The 16,320-nt window shown below is 52.0% G+C and overlaps 1 protein-coding gene across 1 annotated transcript in view; it reads right to left on the reverse strand.

Annotated features, from left to right (window-relative positions):
• Positions 1–8,186: 8,186 nt before the first annotated feature.
• The window catches only part of LOC119357777 (equilibrative nucleotide transporter 3-like), a 165,461-nt gene continuing 157,327 nt past the window's right edge, over positions 8,187–16,320 (reverse strand). Inside the window, exon 11 of the mRNA XM_037624614.1 lies at positions 8,187–8,377. Within this exon, the coding sequence (XP_037480511.1) occupies positions 8,187–8,377 (191 nt within the window). The remainder of the gene's footprint in view (positions 8,378–16,320) is intronic.

The following is a 16,320-nucleotide window of genomic DNA, read 5'->3' on the forward strand; positions in this document are numbered from 1 at the left end:
TTTTACGTAATACAAATTTATATTTAATCTGACTAGAAATTTCGGGATAAAAATATTTCGGATCCCATCAAAATGTGGGAAATTTTATTGAATTCTATCTTGAACCGTTGGTTTTTTTTTTGAATAAATCTTGAACGTCTGGTTGAAATTATTAATCGTTGTCCTAGCTAGAAAATGGGCTGTACTTTTAAAAAACTGTAGATGGGCTGTAGTAAATTCCATTAGAATTTAAAAATGGGCTGTACATTCTAATAAATCACAAATGGGCTAAAGTTCTCTGCCACACACTTGTGGGCCTACTAAGTTGATGTGCCCCCTAAAAAAAGAAGTTGACGCATATGCAAGGCTTTGTCAACTTATTATAGTCAACACACGGTTCTAGCAGCAGTGGCCGTTGGATGTCTATCCAACGGATGTCGTGCTACTTCTTCAATCTCGGATATTCTAGCTTCGGCCGCCCAAAAAAATGATTCCTCCCCCTGACATCTGGGGCGCACCGTTTCGGAGGCTGACCTATGGGCCTACTAAGTTCACACGTACTAAGGGCTTTCTCAACTTAGTCAATATAAACGATTCTAGCTGTAGTGACCGTACAATGTCCATCCAACGGCCGTAGTGCTTCTTCAACCTCTGGTCTTCTTGCTCCAGCCACCCAAAGCAGCGCCCGTCGTGCCGCCTGCTCCTGCCTCCCGTGGTCGGCTGTGCTGCCGTGGAGGCCTCACCGCCCCCTACTACTCCCACCGCTGTCCATGCCATCCCTCCACTCACCCACACCCCCTGTTATTCTACGGCGATGGTAACCTCACACCGCAGCCGAACCAGTGAACCCTCATACTCCTCTCCACGTGGGCTTCCACTACCGCATCTTCCTCGGCTCCGCGTCGTCCCCTTCCTAGGCCTCGCTGTCGTCCACCGCCCTGGTGCTCTCGGCGCGGCGTGGTCAACGTGGTCAAGGAACGACTTCCATCGAAAGAGTACTCTATGTGGAGAGGCTGACAGTTGGGTCCACGGCGGCCGCAAGGAAGTGCCTCCATATTACACAATAATTATTCCTCCACCTGACAGCAGGGACCCACCGGACAGGCCATCGTATTTCACAAAAAAAACGTTTCCCCCCTGACTGCTGGGACCCACCAGCTACATCTTCGCACGCAAGGAAGCACCTCCTTATTACACACAAAAAAATGAATACTCCCCTTGCTAGCTGGGACCCAGTATAGTGGCAGGCTGACTTGTGGGCCTACTAAGTTGACGGGGACGGAGGGCTTTGTCAACTTAGTCAATATGCACGATTCTAGCTTCCAGTCACCGTACGATGTCCATCCAACGGCCGTACTACTTCTTCAACCTCTGGTCTTCTTGCTCCGGCCGCCAAAGCAGCGCCGGTCGTGCTGCCTGCTCCTGCCTCCCGTGGTCGGCTATGCTGCCGCGGAGGCCTCACCGCCCGTACTACTCCCACCGATATCCAGGCCATCCCTCCACTCACCCACACCCCTGTTATTCTGCGGCGACGGTAGCCTCACACCGCAGACGAACTAGTGAACCCTCGTACTCCTCTCCGCGTGGGCTTCCACTACCGCGTCTTCCTCGGCTCCGCGTCGTCCCCTTCCTGGGCCTCACTGTCGTCCACCGCCCTGGTGCTCTCGGCACGGCATGGTCAACATCGTCAAGGAACGACTTCCATTGAAAGAGTACTGTACGTGGAGAGGCTGACAGTTGGGTCCATGGCGGCCGCAAGGAAGTGCCTCCTTATTACACACAAAATAATTATTCCTCCACCTGACAGCAGGGACCCATTGGATGGGCTACCGTATTTTGCGAAAAAAACGTTTCCCCCCTGACTGCTGGGACCCACCATCTACATCTTCGCATGCAAGGAAGTGCCTCCTTATTACAAAAAAAATGAATACTCCCCTGCTAGCTGGGACCCAGTATAGTGGCAGGCTGACTTGTGGGCCTACTAAGTTGACGGGGACGGAGGGCTTTCTCAACTTAGTCAATATGCACGATTCTAGCTCCAGTGACCGTACGATGTCCATCCAACGGCCGTAGTGCTTCTTCAACCTCTGGTCTTCTTGCTCCAGCCGCCCAAACCAGCGCCGGTCGTGCCTCGTGCTCCCACCTCCCGTGGCCGGTTGCGATGCGGTGGAGGCCTCACCGCCCCCTACTACTCCCAACGCTGGACAGGTCATCCCTCTACTCACCCACCCCCCCTGTTATTCTGCGGTGACGGAAGCCTCACACCACAGCGAACCAGTGAACCCTCATACTCCTCTACGCGTGGGAATCCACTGTCGCGTCTTCCCCGGCTCCACGTTGTCCCCTTCCTAGGCCTTGCCGTTGTCCACCTCCCTGGTGCTCTCGGCACGGCGTGGTCAACGTGGTCAAGGAACGGCTTCCATCAGATGTGGACTGTATGTGGAGAGGCTGACAGCTGGGTCCACGGCTGCAGCAAGGAAGTGCCTCCTTATTACGCAGAAAATAATGATTCCTCCACCTAACAGCAGGGACCCACCGGACGGGCAACCGTATTTCATGAAAAAAAATGTTTCCCCCTTGACTACTGGGACCAACCAGCTACATCTTCGCATGCAAGGAAGTGCGTTTGGGCAAAAAAACGATTCGCCCCCCTGACTGCTGGGACCCACCAGCTACATCTTCGCACGCAAGGAAGTGCCTGACAGTCGGGACCCACCTGGTCGAAGCATACGTATCGTTGTCATTCTGGTCGCGAACATGTACGTACATACTGATTGATGTAGAGGTGCGCACGTGTCGTAGTAGAGGCGCGCACGTAGCATGTACACGTACGTTCAACGGCCAGTGTGCAAGAAAGAAAATACGGCCACGTACGTACATACGGGCGGGGTCTCGAACGCCTACTTGCGCATACGTACGGCCAGGGCTCGTGTACATGGCTGGGCCAGAACAGAGAAACTGCATCATCCTCGTGTTCATGGGGAGCCAACCGGCTGGGTCGGAATGGAATGCGTCATCGTGTTCATCAGGGAGGGCTTGGACAGAACGGCCGATGGAAACGAGGCCTGGTGTACCGCACAATGGAGGAAACGGCCTTGTGTTCGACCGGCCACGTTCGAAACGGGATCCTGTTCATCGGGAGGGGTCTGGTGTACCGCAAAACAGAGGAAACGGACCTCCTACGGTCAAAACAGGGGTCATGTTCATCAGGAGGGGTGTGTCGTACCGTAAAACGGAGGAAACAGACTTGTGTTGGAGTGCTAGGGTCGAAATGGGGGTCCTGTTCATTGGGAGGGGTGTGGCGTAATGCAAAAAGGGACTCCATGAGATATTGTTCATCTCCACCGTCGACCCCCTCCAGCCTCCACGAGCTACTGTTCATCCACCGTCGACCTCCTCCAGCCTCCACATGCGATTGTTCATCCACGGACTCCTGTTCATCCAGCCTCCACCACTCGCTACTCCACCGGCTACTGTTCATCCAGCCCTCTCCACGGGCTCCTGTCCAACCACCCCTACACGGGCTACTGTTCATCCAGCCCTCCACCGTCTACTGTTCATCCAGCCCTCGATGGGGTCGTCCTATTCATCCAGCCCTCCACGGGGTCCTGTTCATCCAGCCCCAACCGGCTCGATCAATCGGGGTCCTGTTCATCCAGAGGCAACACCACGTGGTCCTGTTCATCCACCCCCACCGGGAACTGTTCATCCAAACCCCCCAGCAACGCTCAATGTTCATCCAGAGGCAGCGTCGATCGGCTTCAGTTAGCAGCAGTAGCGAAGGAATCGCTCGATTGGGTTCAGTTAACAACCATCGATCGATCGCTCGGGTTCAGTAACTCGTAGCCCGGAGTGCAATCGCTCGGGTTTAGTTAGAACCCAACGCCTCGCTCAGGTTCAGTTAGAGCCCAATGCCTCGCACCCACGCGTGTGCGTGTATGAGAGAAACACGCATCGCTCGGCCCCGACCACCCACCGTAACCGGGAACACCCTGATATTTTCCTCGCCCTCGCTTCTACAATGGCTTTTTCCATCATGGACGACCCAAAGAATGTCATGCAGCTGTGTCTCCGGCCCGCCCAGGATGAAAAACCCATTTTCTGTCATGATTTTTTATCATAAAAGTAGGAGCCCACCACATCTATGATGATACCAGGTTTTGTCACAATTATCATCATAGAAGTGTCATAAGTATGATAGAAAAAAATTCGTTCAGCCCAAAATGTCACAGATGTGTCTTTTTTGTAGTGCATCTTCAGCTACCCCAACACTCCTTTGACAACCAAACCAGGTAACATTTTCCAAGTTTATTTAGCTGGGAGCGCCCCCAGGCTGCATCATTCCTAGGCCGCATGGGCCTGTCCCTGCGACACGTATCCTTTTACGTCTTTAGCTTACTCTACTGGGGGCGCCCCTCGGGCTTCATCATCCCCAGACCGCTCGGGTCCGACCTAGTGGCATGTATCTTTCTTGCATTTACCTAAGCTAGTTTGCTTTCCATGCATAATCTATCTATGGTTATCACGTGCTTGATAGTCACCCACCATGGGAGCCACGCGCCGATCGTCTTTCTTCACGATCCTTCGCATAAGAAGGCTAGGCACGGCATCTGTGCTCGGGCCCGTCCCTGCAGCATCGATAAATCCAATGGCTGAGCTCTGTCTGGCGGGCCGGCCCTGTTCACGTCACCTCCTGGGGTCGTTAGTGCTTGGCCTTCTCGTGCGATAACCTCAGGAAATTAATTTGTCGCAGGTTGCCTAACCATCTCGCATGAACACCACGGCCGTCAAGAATCAAGACCAGGCGCAACCCGCCTTGAGGTAGGGCCTCGTGAGTCCCGCACTGGCTCACGGGTGCCCAAACACACCTCGTCTAGCCCTATCATGCAAGCCACATGTCAGGGCGGGGCTGTACACGCCCCGGGGGCTCTCGCAGTAGAGAGTCCCCTCCCACGTGCCAGCGGAAGCACCATGCTCCGCGCTGGGAGTCAACACTGTCGAGGAGCAGCTACGCTCGTACAAATGTAGAAGTGCTATGCTCTGCGCTGGTGATAAACAACTGAGGGCGGCCTCACGGCCGTATCAACCTCAGGGAGCCTCCGAGCTGATTGGCTGGCCTCATCGCAACACCTCCCCTCGGGAGAGTCGCGCAAGGGGGCTGGGCATGGGGGCTGCGCTCGGGTCACGCCCAAGCGTACGCCACCCTTCTAGGTCCCTCGGACCTGGTAATCACGCGCCCTCCCAAGCGGAGCCAAGGTATGAAGGTCGTTTGAACGTCAAGGGGGATTCCTGAGCATCGCGACTCAGGAGCCTAACTGACCACATAGCCCCTCACTCCTTGTTCAGTCCTGGTGATCCGGATGGCCCATTGGTGGATGAGGTATGCGCGGGGTCGGGCCCTATCGACGTATAACACTAGGCCTACTCCCAGATCTCCTTTCCATAGGCTGTTTGCGCGTCAAGGGGGACTCCTGAGCATTGTGACTCAGGACCCTAACCGAGCACGTAGCCCCTCACTCCTTGGTCCGTCCTGGTGATCCGGACATCCCAATGGCGGCTGAGGTATGCATGGGGTCGGGCCCTGCCAACGTAGAACGTAAAGCAAATGGAAAGGAAATCGCAGAATTTCAAAGCAAATATTACAAGACATATTGTTCTCCTGAAACCAAATGCGAGTTTAACGCCTCCACGAGGCATGGTGCGTATTGCAGAAACCAAACAGGAAAGGAGCCGCCATCAAGTCAATCTATCATCCCTAGACACCGCCGTCGCCTACAAGGGATGCTTCTTCTTCAACGATGTCGCCTTCACCTGTACAGCCAGCCGGAGTTGCAGGATCAGTAGCTCCGCCGGTCGGGGGTGCGGGAGCGAAGGCGCGGAACTTCTTCAGCAGGGCCTCCACCTGACCCTTCACGGCAGCGGCAGCGGCAGCGGCCGCGCAATGCTCGTCGTCCACAGGCTCTAGCAGCTCGTCAAGGCGGGTGGCAGGATCACGAAGATGGAGGTTGCTGAAGACGCGCGTCGATGTGGCTGAGGAAAGAATGCGGGTTTCTTCCTCTGCCATGGGGCCGATACCGCTCACGACGTCCTCAAGCGCATCGACCAGATAAGGAAGCAGCTAGGCAGGGCCCTCGCCGCCCGCGGCCAGTGGCTCCTCCAAGCCCTTCTCGTAGGGTGACCGCAGCGCCATCCAAGACCTCTCCTCGAGGAGCTTGAGGGCCACGCTGTCCTCATCCAGGACCTTCACCTTGGCTTCAAGCTCGGCCTTCTCCGCCTTCAGCTTCTGCTCCAGCTCCTCGAGCCGCCTGCACTCTGTGGCCTGCGCCTTCGCCAACTGCTCCAGCTCGGCGTCGCGATCCCTGATGGCGTCCTCTTGGGCCTTCATCTTCTCCTCCTCCGCCTTGCGGCCTCGGGATTCTTTCGCGCGCTCCCTCTGCACGGTCTCTAGATCGGCCTCCAATGACCGACAGTGGTCCTGGGCGGCCCCGGCATCCTTCAACGCCACCTCACGGGCGGCCACAGCTTGGGCGATGGCCTCCCTGTCCTTCTCGAAGTCCACAGCAGCCTGGCTCAGCGTGGCCTGGACTGACACATCGGAGTGAAGCCAGCCAGAGACCAACTCCAGGCGCCTGGCCACCAGGCGACGATCGGTGCCTTAAAGATCTTCTTGCATCAGGGCCATCACAGAAAGAGCGCGCTCCAGAATGTCAGGTGAGGCTGATGGATCCAGAGATAGTAGTGCAGCAGAAGGGGGAGGAGGCGACATTGTCACCATGGCCTGGGAGGATTGAGGCTCCTGAGCCTTGGGGATTTCGGTGACCGAGCCAGGCGTTGGCACATCTGGAGCCAGCGGGGCCACGGGGGCTGACTCCTCCCGAGGATGCTCCCCCAAACCTCGCGAGGATGATCGGGCCAGAGAAGCATGAGTGTCATCTCTGCCCTTATCCATGGAGAATGGTGTGGCCATCATAGGCGATCTAGTCTCGAGCAGCGCCACCTCGTCCTCCTTCCTCCTCTTCACCATGGGCGTCGGCCTAATCGCACAATGGAGAAGCGTCAATGGTAAGCAGCAGAAGCAAGAACAAAATAGGACAAGAACACTTACTGGTCTACCGCAGTGTAGTCCCTCTGCTTCGTAAGCTTGAAGCCCGAGAGCCTCGCAGCCTGAGGCGCAGGCGCGCAGGCTCCAAGAGCGTAAGGGGGGGGGGCAGCGGATGGGCCAGAAGCAGCTCCAGGCGAAGTCAGAGCAGGAGCGTCATCTCGGGAGATTAGCGCCGACCTGCCCCTCGTTGGAACCAGGGATGGCTCCTCTCTCTCCGGGAGGACGCCAGCCTCGTCATCGTCGTCAGGAAGGGTGCGGACGATGTCGGCCTTGCGCAAGGGGGAGGTCTCCCCCATCCCCTTGGGAGTCGCCTCCGAATCGCGCTCCTCGCCCTCCTCCTCTTCCCCCTCCCTGCGGGAATCGCCAGAAGACACGTCCACCGGCGCCATCGCCAACGGGATCCCAGTGGGCGCCAGCGACACCAGGCCACGCCCGTCAAAGGTGGGCATGGCGGCTGCGACCTGCGCCCCGTCCTTACGAAGGAACAAGGGAACGAGGGTACTCAGCAGATACTCTTGGTCGTCCCCGACCAAGAGGCGGAGAGCCACAGCCAGCTCCTCTTCAGACAAGGCCTCCGGACTCAAGCGAAGCTTGTCTTCCCCGCCCCAAGCGTCCACAAGGGGCGTGGGCACGCCTGGAGAGGAGCCACCCGCAGCATCAGGAATTCTCTCAGGAGCATGGCCCCCGTCAGCTCTGCCGCCTTCGTGTTACCCGGCCTCAGGTCAGTGGTCATCTTCTCTAGCACCGACTTCGCCCGATCGTCAGTAAGCTTCGCGTGGGACCACCCCTCATCAAACTGGGGCATCTCCGTCGGCAGCTTCAACCACGGGTGGACACACTTGGCATCCATCATGACCCACTTGCTCCTGAAGCCATCGGCCTTCTTTCCGGCCTTCGAGATCGCGTTGGCCTTGCTGGCTGCGACGAAGTTGGCGCACCCAGAGGTGTGACCGTCGTTGATTCGGAGGAAGAAGAAGTGGCGCAGTAGTGCCATGGATGACATCACCACGACATATGCCTCAAAGTAGAAGGAAAAGATCGACAAGAGAAGAACGGAGTTGGGATGGAGATGGAGGGCCTGCAACCTGTAATGACGGAGGACGGCCTAGAAGAAGTCGGAGAAGGGGGGAACCAGGCCTGCGACAACGGTGCTCATAAAGAAGGGGTAGAAGGAGCTCTTCGAAGCCTCCGGCACGTCGGAACCAGCCCGAAGCTCGGTCTTCCCCTTCTCATTGTTCTCCCCCGCCGTCAGCAGGCGTGTGGCAGCAAGGTTGTTCTCCGAGACATTGAGCGCGTCTAGAGCCAACTCATACTAGGCAGGCAGCGAAATGGCATTGTCCTTTCGGGGCGCCATTGGTCGGAAGCTCAGAAGGGGATTGAAGCAGATCTGGAGATTTTGGAAGCAAGGAGCAAGAAAGGGGATCTGGAGCAAGACGAAGGAAAACAATGAAGGCAAGCGTTGCCCGCGCCAGCCTTTTTGTCAGACGGGCAGTTGCTGAGGCAGCGTGGGAAAGCGGAGGCGCCCACGACCAATCAATCGCCACGCATCAACGGAGGCCGCAGGCTGTTGGGGCCCGCGACGCTCTGCACTTGCCCCTTGGATTCACCTCGAAGCCAAGTATGAGCGCGCCTTGGGCCCGGGGCTACTGTCGGTGTCTTGGGAACAGGGGTCCCCGGACTTGCCTGCCTGTGGCCCGCGGCATGGATCCACCAGCAGCCCTGCACGACCCATCTTCACCAGCAAACACTCAAGACCCTTGCGAGGCGGGCGACACAAGACCTCCTTGGGGGCGGCCTCACCAGGCCGGCTCGCGAGGGGCGGAGAGATCAAGGCAAGGGACACCTCACGAGGTTTCTGTGACGCAAGACATGACGACTGGAGCCAGGCGGGCGCTAGCGCGCAGTGTCCTTGTTTCCTCTTTGGTGCTAAAGAGGCAAGCGTAGGCGAGGAGTCCCGAGGCATCAGGCAAAGGTTTCCATATCGGTGCAACGAGACCAAGACCAGCAGGACGGCAGGATGGAGGTCACCGTGGAGCCCAAGACGGCGTCACCACCAGAGCCTTTAGCAGGCGAAGACCACCTTTAGTCAGGATAATTTGTACTAGTTGTCTCCCTTTGAATTTTCCCGTTGTTGGATCCCTTCCCGCTCAATATTTGGGGAGAGGACCAGGGCCTCTATAAATAGGACTAGCCACCACCATAGGAAGGGATCATTCAGATCATCCTCAACCACACAAGCCCACCAAGCACAAGAACACCTCTCCTCAGGAGTCTGTTCTTCCCTTGTAATTGTTCATCCTCATCCCAAGAGGCAATCCACCACACTGTTGGGTTCTACGGTAGGGTGAGTCGACTGCAAATTAAAATTTTCCTACGTGCAGAACAACCAAGAACATGCTACGGGAGATGGATCACAATTCGTTACCACTAGACGCGCAGTGCCGTGCAGCGGAAGAAGAGTTGGGGCAGCGCGTCCGCATGGATCGTCTCCTCCTTTTCCAATCACCCTCACACAGCCGGTCGTCGGTTCCCATGTACAGGATTGCCGGAGCGGCGCAACTGCACCGCCTCTAATGGTATCCGTGCGTGCAGGAGGAACGTCGTGCGGCGGACTGCTGGGTCCGATCACACAACCGGCGGCGAGTGGAGGTGTCTATTCGCAACACATGCGAACCCTAGTGACAGCGCCAAAGCGATCAATAGCATGAGTGTGCGGCACCTCCACTTTATATAGGCGTCTGTCGCGGGCTCAACACTTGGGCCTCGCATGAACCCTAAAGCCCATAAGTCTACTTGGCCACTATCCGAATACAGCTCAGATCACATCCGACCAGTGTCCTCGGATCCGACCTCGTAGGTTCCTTCCCTTAAACGCGCGACCCCTTAGGTTCAAGCCGGCTTGGTCGCAGTTCGGATCACCTCTGAACTGCACAGTTGGTAGCGGCCTCTAGCAAGGCATGCCGAACACCAAACAGACTATGAAGCTGGTTAGGCGAACTTGTACATCACACTTCCATTCCTTTTGCCACACGATATATGTTGTCGGGCTCAAGGCGAGTCTGTCATCCTTGTGCTAGCCCGACCTCTTTCTCGTTCCAGTGATGCCGACCACAAACCGGATTATCACATAATCCTTGTCGCATGGTCATGCTTATCCTGGTCGGATCACACGAGGGGCCCAGAGTATATCTCTCCTGATCGGGGGGGGCAAATCCCATCTTGCTCGACCACGTCTCATAGCATGGTTCTGGACAAACCCGAAACCTACCTTTATAACTACCCAGTTACGAAGTAGCGTTTGGTCGGCCCAAAGCAAGTCTGTCACCATCCCGAGTGCATGCGTCAGCTCAGGTCTTAGGTCATAGAACATATGTTGTACTCGAGACTCTCAGATGACATATTGTTGCGTCTCATAGTTGGGTCTGTCCGACTCGGACCTTATCTCGACTCGGATCCGACTACGTCGAATCCGACCAGATCCTTCCAAGTCCATATTATCCGGTTAGCATCCAATGCTCCATGGCTAGTGAGACCAAGCCATCGACCTTGTCATATACTAGTCTAGTTGGCTGCATGTCCACACAGCCCTTTCGACTAGGGACCTTTTAGGACAGTCATCATATGATGCATAGTCCCACAAAAAAGTCACGTACTTGCTGATACACATCATTGATAATGTCCAAGGACTATCTTTATTCATAAACATATAGGAAATATCATCATACATGATTTCCTCTAGGGCATATCTCCAACACACACCACACTTGAGTAGGGTATTACACCACATTGGTGGCCCGAACCAGTATAAATCTTGTGTCCTCTTGTTCTTTGGGTCCGTCAAGCTAGGCCGTGAGATCATGATGTGCGCGAGCTAGAAAGGGGGAGAGATCTTCGTGTGCACCCCAGTGTTCGAACCTCAAGGGTTTTGCCAGAACCCGGAATCTGACAAATATATCGATCTTTATGTCTCGACCATTTCGAGACTCCTCGTCATGTTCGTGATCATATCCAGGACTTCGAACAACCTTCGGTAGATCAAAACACATAAACTCATAATACCGATCGTCAACAATGGTTAAGCGTGCTGGCCCTACCGGTTCGAGAACTATCACTACTTCAGGATGCTGCTAACGCGACACTACGATCAGAGACCCTTCGAGAAACTATGTGTGATGTAGTAATCGCAAACGGTGATGTATGAAAACCGTCAAAAAAGGTGCAAAACGTTTGTGATGGAGGATGCATCAAACACGGTTCATATTTTAGTTGCGCGCGCGATTCAGGCCACACGGTTAACCCGTTCGAACTATTTGTGATGAGGCAGAACAACAGAAACGGGCAGCCATATCAATGTGTGTGCAATATACGGCATACAGTTTGCTCCGATGAACCGCTTTCTATTAGGGAGTGCAACATAAATGGTTAGCCACATCAAGGTGTGTGTGATATAGGGCATACATCTCACTCGGACGAACTATTTTTGATTAGCGAACGCAACAGAAATAGTTCAGCTTAACAAGATGTGTGTGATACGTGGCAAACAGCCGACTCGGATGAACTGTTTGCATGAGAATTTACAACACAGATGGTTTTTACAGTTAGTTCATGTGCGATTCTGTGTGTACAAAAAACTTTGAAAAATGCAAACTAGTTGCTTGCGGTGGCTAGGAGTATCGCACACGATGCGTCTGCGAGTACTCGTGTGCGATGATTAGTAAGTTACACATGCGTCTGCGAGTACATGGCCGCAAGGGTGCTATGCTGATCATGGAGTCCGAGAAGACCATCGTCGGAAGACCACATCAAGGTCGTGAGTGTTCTGGGCCTTGCCGCATTTGGCATTTTAAATTATCATGAATATGTCAGACAATTATTAAGAATTATTAATAGTTGCTATTGTGACTTTGCCTCAACGGTGAGCAAAGCGCGCGCAGGGACGCCAGAGTGGAGCGCGCCGCGGCCGCCTCAACGGCGAGCAACCACGTGGTCAACCTTCGGCCATCAATAAATTTTGACCTTGTTTCTCGTCACATTGCTGATTACAATGCAATAAGTAATTGCAAATCTATTCACACCTCTCAAACTAATATGTATTCACACTTAGCACCGGGCTATAAAAACTACCCACTTAGAAATTACGTCACAGTTCCTCTCCTCATCACCCACAAAACTAGTTTTCTCTGTCAAGTCGTTCCGCCATGACCGGTAGGAGGAGTTTAGTGTGGACATATAACCAGGCGGCAAAGACCAAGGCCGTGGAAGCACTAGAGAGGTCCCGCCGCGAAGCCGCAGCCGTAGCAGAGATGTCCGGGCGCACCGTGGAGCCCTCGAACAAGCTCTCATGGGAACGCGAGGGCTCTCACAAGTGCATTCACGGCGTCGGCCATCATGACAGCCGGTGTTCCTGAAGTCCTTCACCGGCGATGACGACATTCTCGCTGGTGTCACTACGTAGCAGGAGCTAGTCGACGGCTTGATGAAGCTGCTCATGATCAGCAATGCCTCGGTTAACAAGGAGACCAGCCTCGTCGAGCAACTCATGGATGACAATGCGAAGCTCCTCAAGTTGGTCGTCGAGAAGGAGGAGGAGGCCACCGGATGGAAGATGCTGCATGAGCAGAGCAGTGCCTCAGAGATGACGCTGAAAGCGGTCATCGAGGAACTGATGGGTGGCTTGAGGAAGCTCCGAATCGAGCGCGAGCAGGAGGTGGATGAATCCGTGGCTGCTTTCAAGCAAAGTCATGAGGAATTGAAGAAGGAGCTGGAGGATTTCGCCGCCCGGCGATCCATCGACGAGTAGAGACAGTAGCGACCCAGATCGTTGTCTGCAATTTCCTTCTTCTCTTGCCCCCGTGTCTTCTGGGCTTTGCCGCATGTGCCATTCTAAATTATCCAGAATATGTAAGACAATTATTATGTGTGCCATTGTAAATTTGTCGTCGTATTATCCGTTGCCATTTTATTTGTGGTCGTATTATCCGTCGCCCTATGTGGCAATTTAAATTAGGGCGGAATACTAGTTGAAAACACGAACAAAGCAAATGCTGCCATGGGATCACAAGCAAACACCCTCCGTCCAGGTGCTTTAATTAACCCATTAATGGAGAAGTTGTGAGCAAGGTGGGCGGCGGCTAGTGCATGGAGTTCAAAGAGCTCGCTTCCCGTTGAGCATGGGCACCCTTGCTGCTCGCACGTGTCCCGTCGAGCTTGCGAGGTGGACATGATGCACGCGTCCCATCGAGCCTGCGCGGCAGACTGCTCGCACGCGTCTAGTCAAAGCTTCACGGCGGACTTCTCGAGCTCGTCCCGTCTAATCAAACAGTTGCATGCACGCCTCCTAGTATGGTTAAATTTCGACACGGTAAATATAATACAACCTTTGGGATATTAATGTGTTAGATTTTTTCAAAAAGGACTTCGTTGGCTACTAATGTGTACGCCTCTTCTCAAACTGGACGATTTTTCTTACCACAGCATATATATGCCATGTCATGAAACCATGCCAAGTTTCATGTTTTTTGGGTGACTTTTTTATTTACTGGGATTTAAAAACCGAGATTCTCATTGTTTCAGAACAATGACAAGTTTGTAATTCATTCTCATTCCTTAAACGAGACCTAATCATGCACCCAATGACACATGTATGATTTCCCACCCATTTTGCTTCACTGGAGCATGTGGTTGTAGTTCAAATTTGAATTATGGACTACATTTAATGCATAGTAAACTTAGTAATTAGTAATATATATACAATGGCCAAACGAACCCTGAATAGTTTCAAATTTCAGCCCGACACTCCTGTTATTCTATGTTGCCTGTAGAAAACAAAGGTCAAGGCGAGAAGAGGCATCGATTATCATTTTTCCCACAAGAGGGGCATGTTTCCCTATCGGAACCACGAGGGTTGTGACATGCTCCGATTTGTAAAAGGCTTGTAATATAGCTTCTCCCAAATTGGACAATTATATATACCATGTAGTGACACCATACCAAGTTTCATGATTTCCTGGTGAGTTTTGGATTTACAGGCATTTAAAAACCGAGATTCGCAATGTTTGTGGCCAGGCCAGGACGGCGAGATGGTTGAATTCGTTCCCATTCGTTCCATGGGACCTAAACATGCACCAAGGAAACATGTATGTTTTTTCTAGCCATTTTGGTGCACTGGAGCATGTATTTGTAGTTCGAATTTGAATGATGGACATTAAATGCCTAGCAAACTCAATTAATGAATAAAAAAGGTCAAACGAACCCTGAATAACTTCAAAGTTCAGCCCGAATCTCTAGTTGTTTCGTGTCACGTGTATAAGAAAATACGAGGCTAGAAGAGGGAGTGATTATCGTTTGGCCCACAAGGGGACACGTTTCCCTATCGAAACCATGAGGGTTCTTCGACAGGATCCGGTTTGTCAGAGGTTCGTAATAAAGCTTGGCCCAAATTGGCAATGTTTTTACCACAACATATATGTGCCATGACATGACACCTTGCCACCTTTGATGACTTTCTGGTGAGTTTAGGATTTATGGGGACTTAGAAATTGAGATTCGAAATGTTTGAGGAAGAGCCAGGACACCGGTACGGTTGTAATTCGTTCCCATTCCTGGCATGAGACCTAAACATGCACCCAAGGACACATGTATAATTTTTCTAGCCTTTTTGGTGAACTGGAGCATGTATTTGTAGTTCAGATTTGAATTATGGACATTAAATGCCTAGGAAACTCAATTAGTGTATAAAAAGGCCAAACGAACCCTGAATAAGTTTAAATTTCAGCACGGATATCCTGTGGTTCCATGTTGCCCGTAGAAGAAAATACAAGGTGAAAAGAGGCAGTGATTACGTTTCGCCCACAAGGGGAACACGTTTCCCTATCAGAACCACGAGGCTTCTTTGGGAGAAGCTCTAGTTTTTGTAAGAGGTTTGTAATAAAGCTTGGCCCAAACTGGACAATGTTTTTACCACGACATATATTTGCCATGACGTGACACCATGCCACCTTTGATGACTTTCTGGTGAGTTTAGGATTTATGGGGACTTAAAAAACGAGATTCGAAATGTTGAGTATGAGCCATGACACCAATACGGTTGTAATTCGTTCCCATTCCTGGCATGGGACCTAAACATGCACCCAAGGACACATGTATAATTTTTCTAGCCATTTTGGTGAACTGGAGCATGTATTTGTAGATTAGATTTGAATTATGGACATTAAATGCCTAGGAAACTCAATTAGTGTATAAAAAGGAAAAATGAACCATGAATAAGTTTAAATTTCAGCACGAATATCCTGTCGTTCCATGTTGCCCGTAGAAGAAAATACAAGGTGAAAAGAGGCAGTGATTACGTTTCGCCCACAAGGGGGACACGTTTCCCTGTCGGAACCACGAGGCTTCTTTGAGAGAAGATCCGGTTTGTAAGAGGCTTGTAATAAAACTTGTGCCACAATGGACGAAAAAAATTCCTCTAAATATAAGTGCGATTCATGACACCATGGCAGGTTTCACGATTTTCAGCTTAGTTTTGGATTTACGGGGATTTAAAAACCGAGATTCTTCTCATGAAATGTTTTCAAATAGAACATGGTACACTCACGAAAGCCGATATTCAATGAAAACTTCGTGGAAACCATATTTTAAAGTTTCATAAAAATCTGAAGAAAAAAATGTGGCATGTTAAGAAGGTGATGCTTTATTGCGACACAAAATTTCAAGTTGAAAAACATTACGAGATGTGAGCTATGAAAAAGACAAATTCCGCCCTGAATAGTGACATTAATATTTGGCACTATTCAACACTGATTTTTTCTTTTTCATAGCTCACATCTCTTAATGTGTTTCAACTTGAATTTTTGTGTGCCAATAATGTTGGAAATATGCCCTAGAGGAAATAATAAATTAGTTATTATTATATTTCCTTGTTCATGATAATCGTTTATTATCCATGCTAGAATTGGATTGATAGGAAACTCAGATACATGTGTGGATACATAGACAACACCATGTCCCTAGTAAGCCTCTAGTTGACTAGCTCGTTGATCAATAGATGGTTACGGTTTCTTGACCATGGACATTGGATGTCGTTGATGATGGGATCACATCATTAGGAGAATGATGTGATGGACAAGACCCAATCCTAAGCCTAGCACAAGATCGTGTAGTTCGTATGCTAAAGGTTTTCTAATGTCAAGTATCATTTCCTTAAACCATGAGATTGCGCAAATCCTGGATACCGTAGGAAT

Source organism: Triticum dicoccoides, chromosome 2A (assembly GCF_002162155.2).
Source record: "Triticum dicoccoides isolate Atlit2015 ecotype Zavitan chromosome 2A, WEW_v2.0, whole genome shotgun sequence".
NCBI lineage: Eukaryota > Viridiplantae > Streptophyta > Magnoliopsida > Poales > Poaceae > Triticum > Triticum dicoccoides.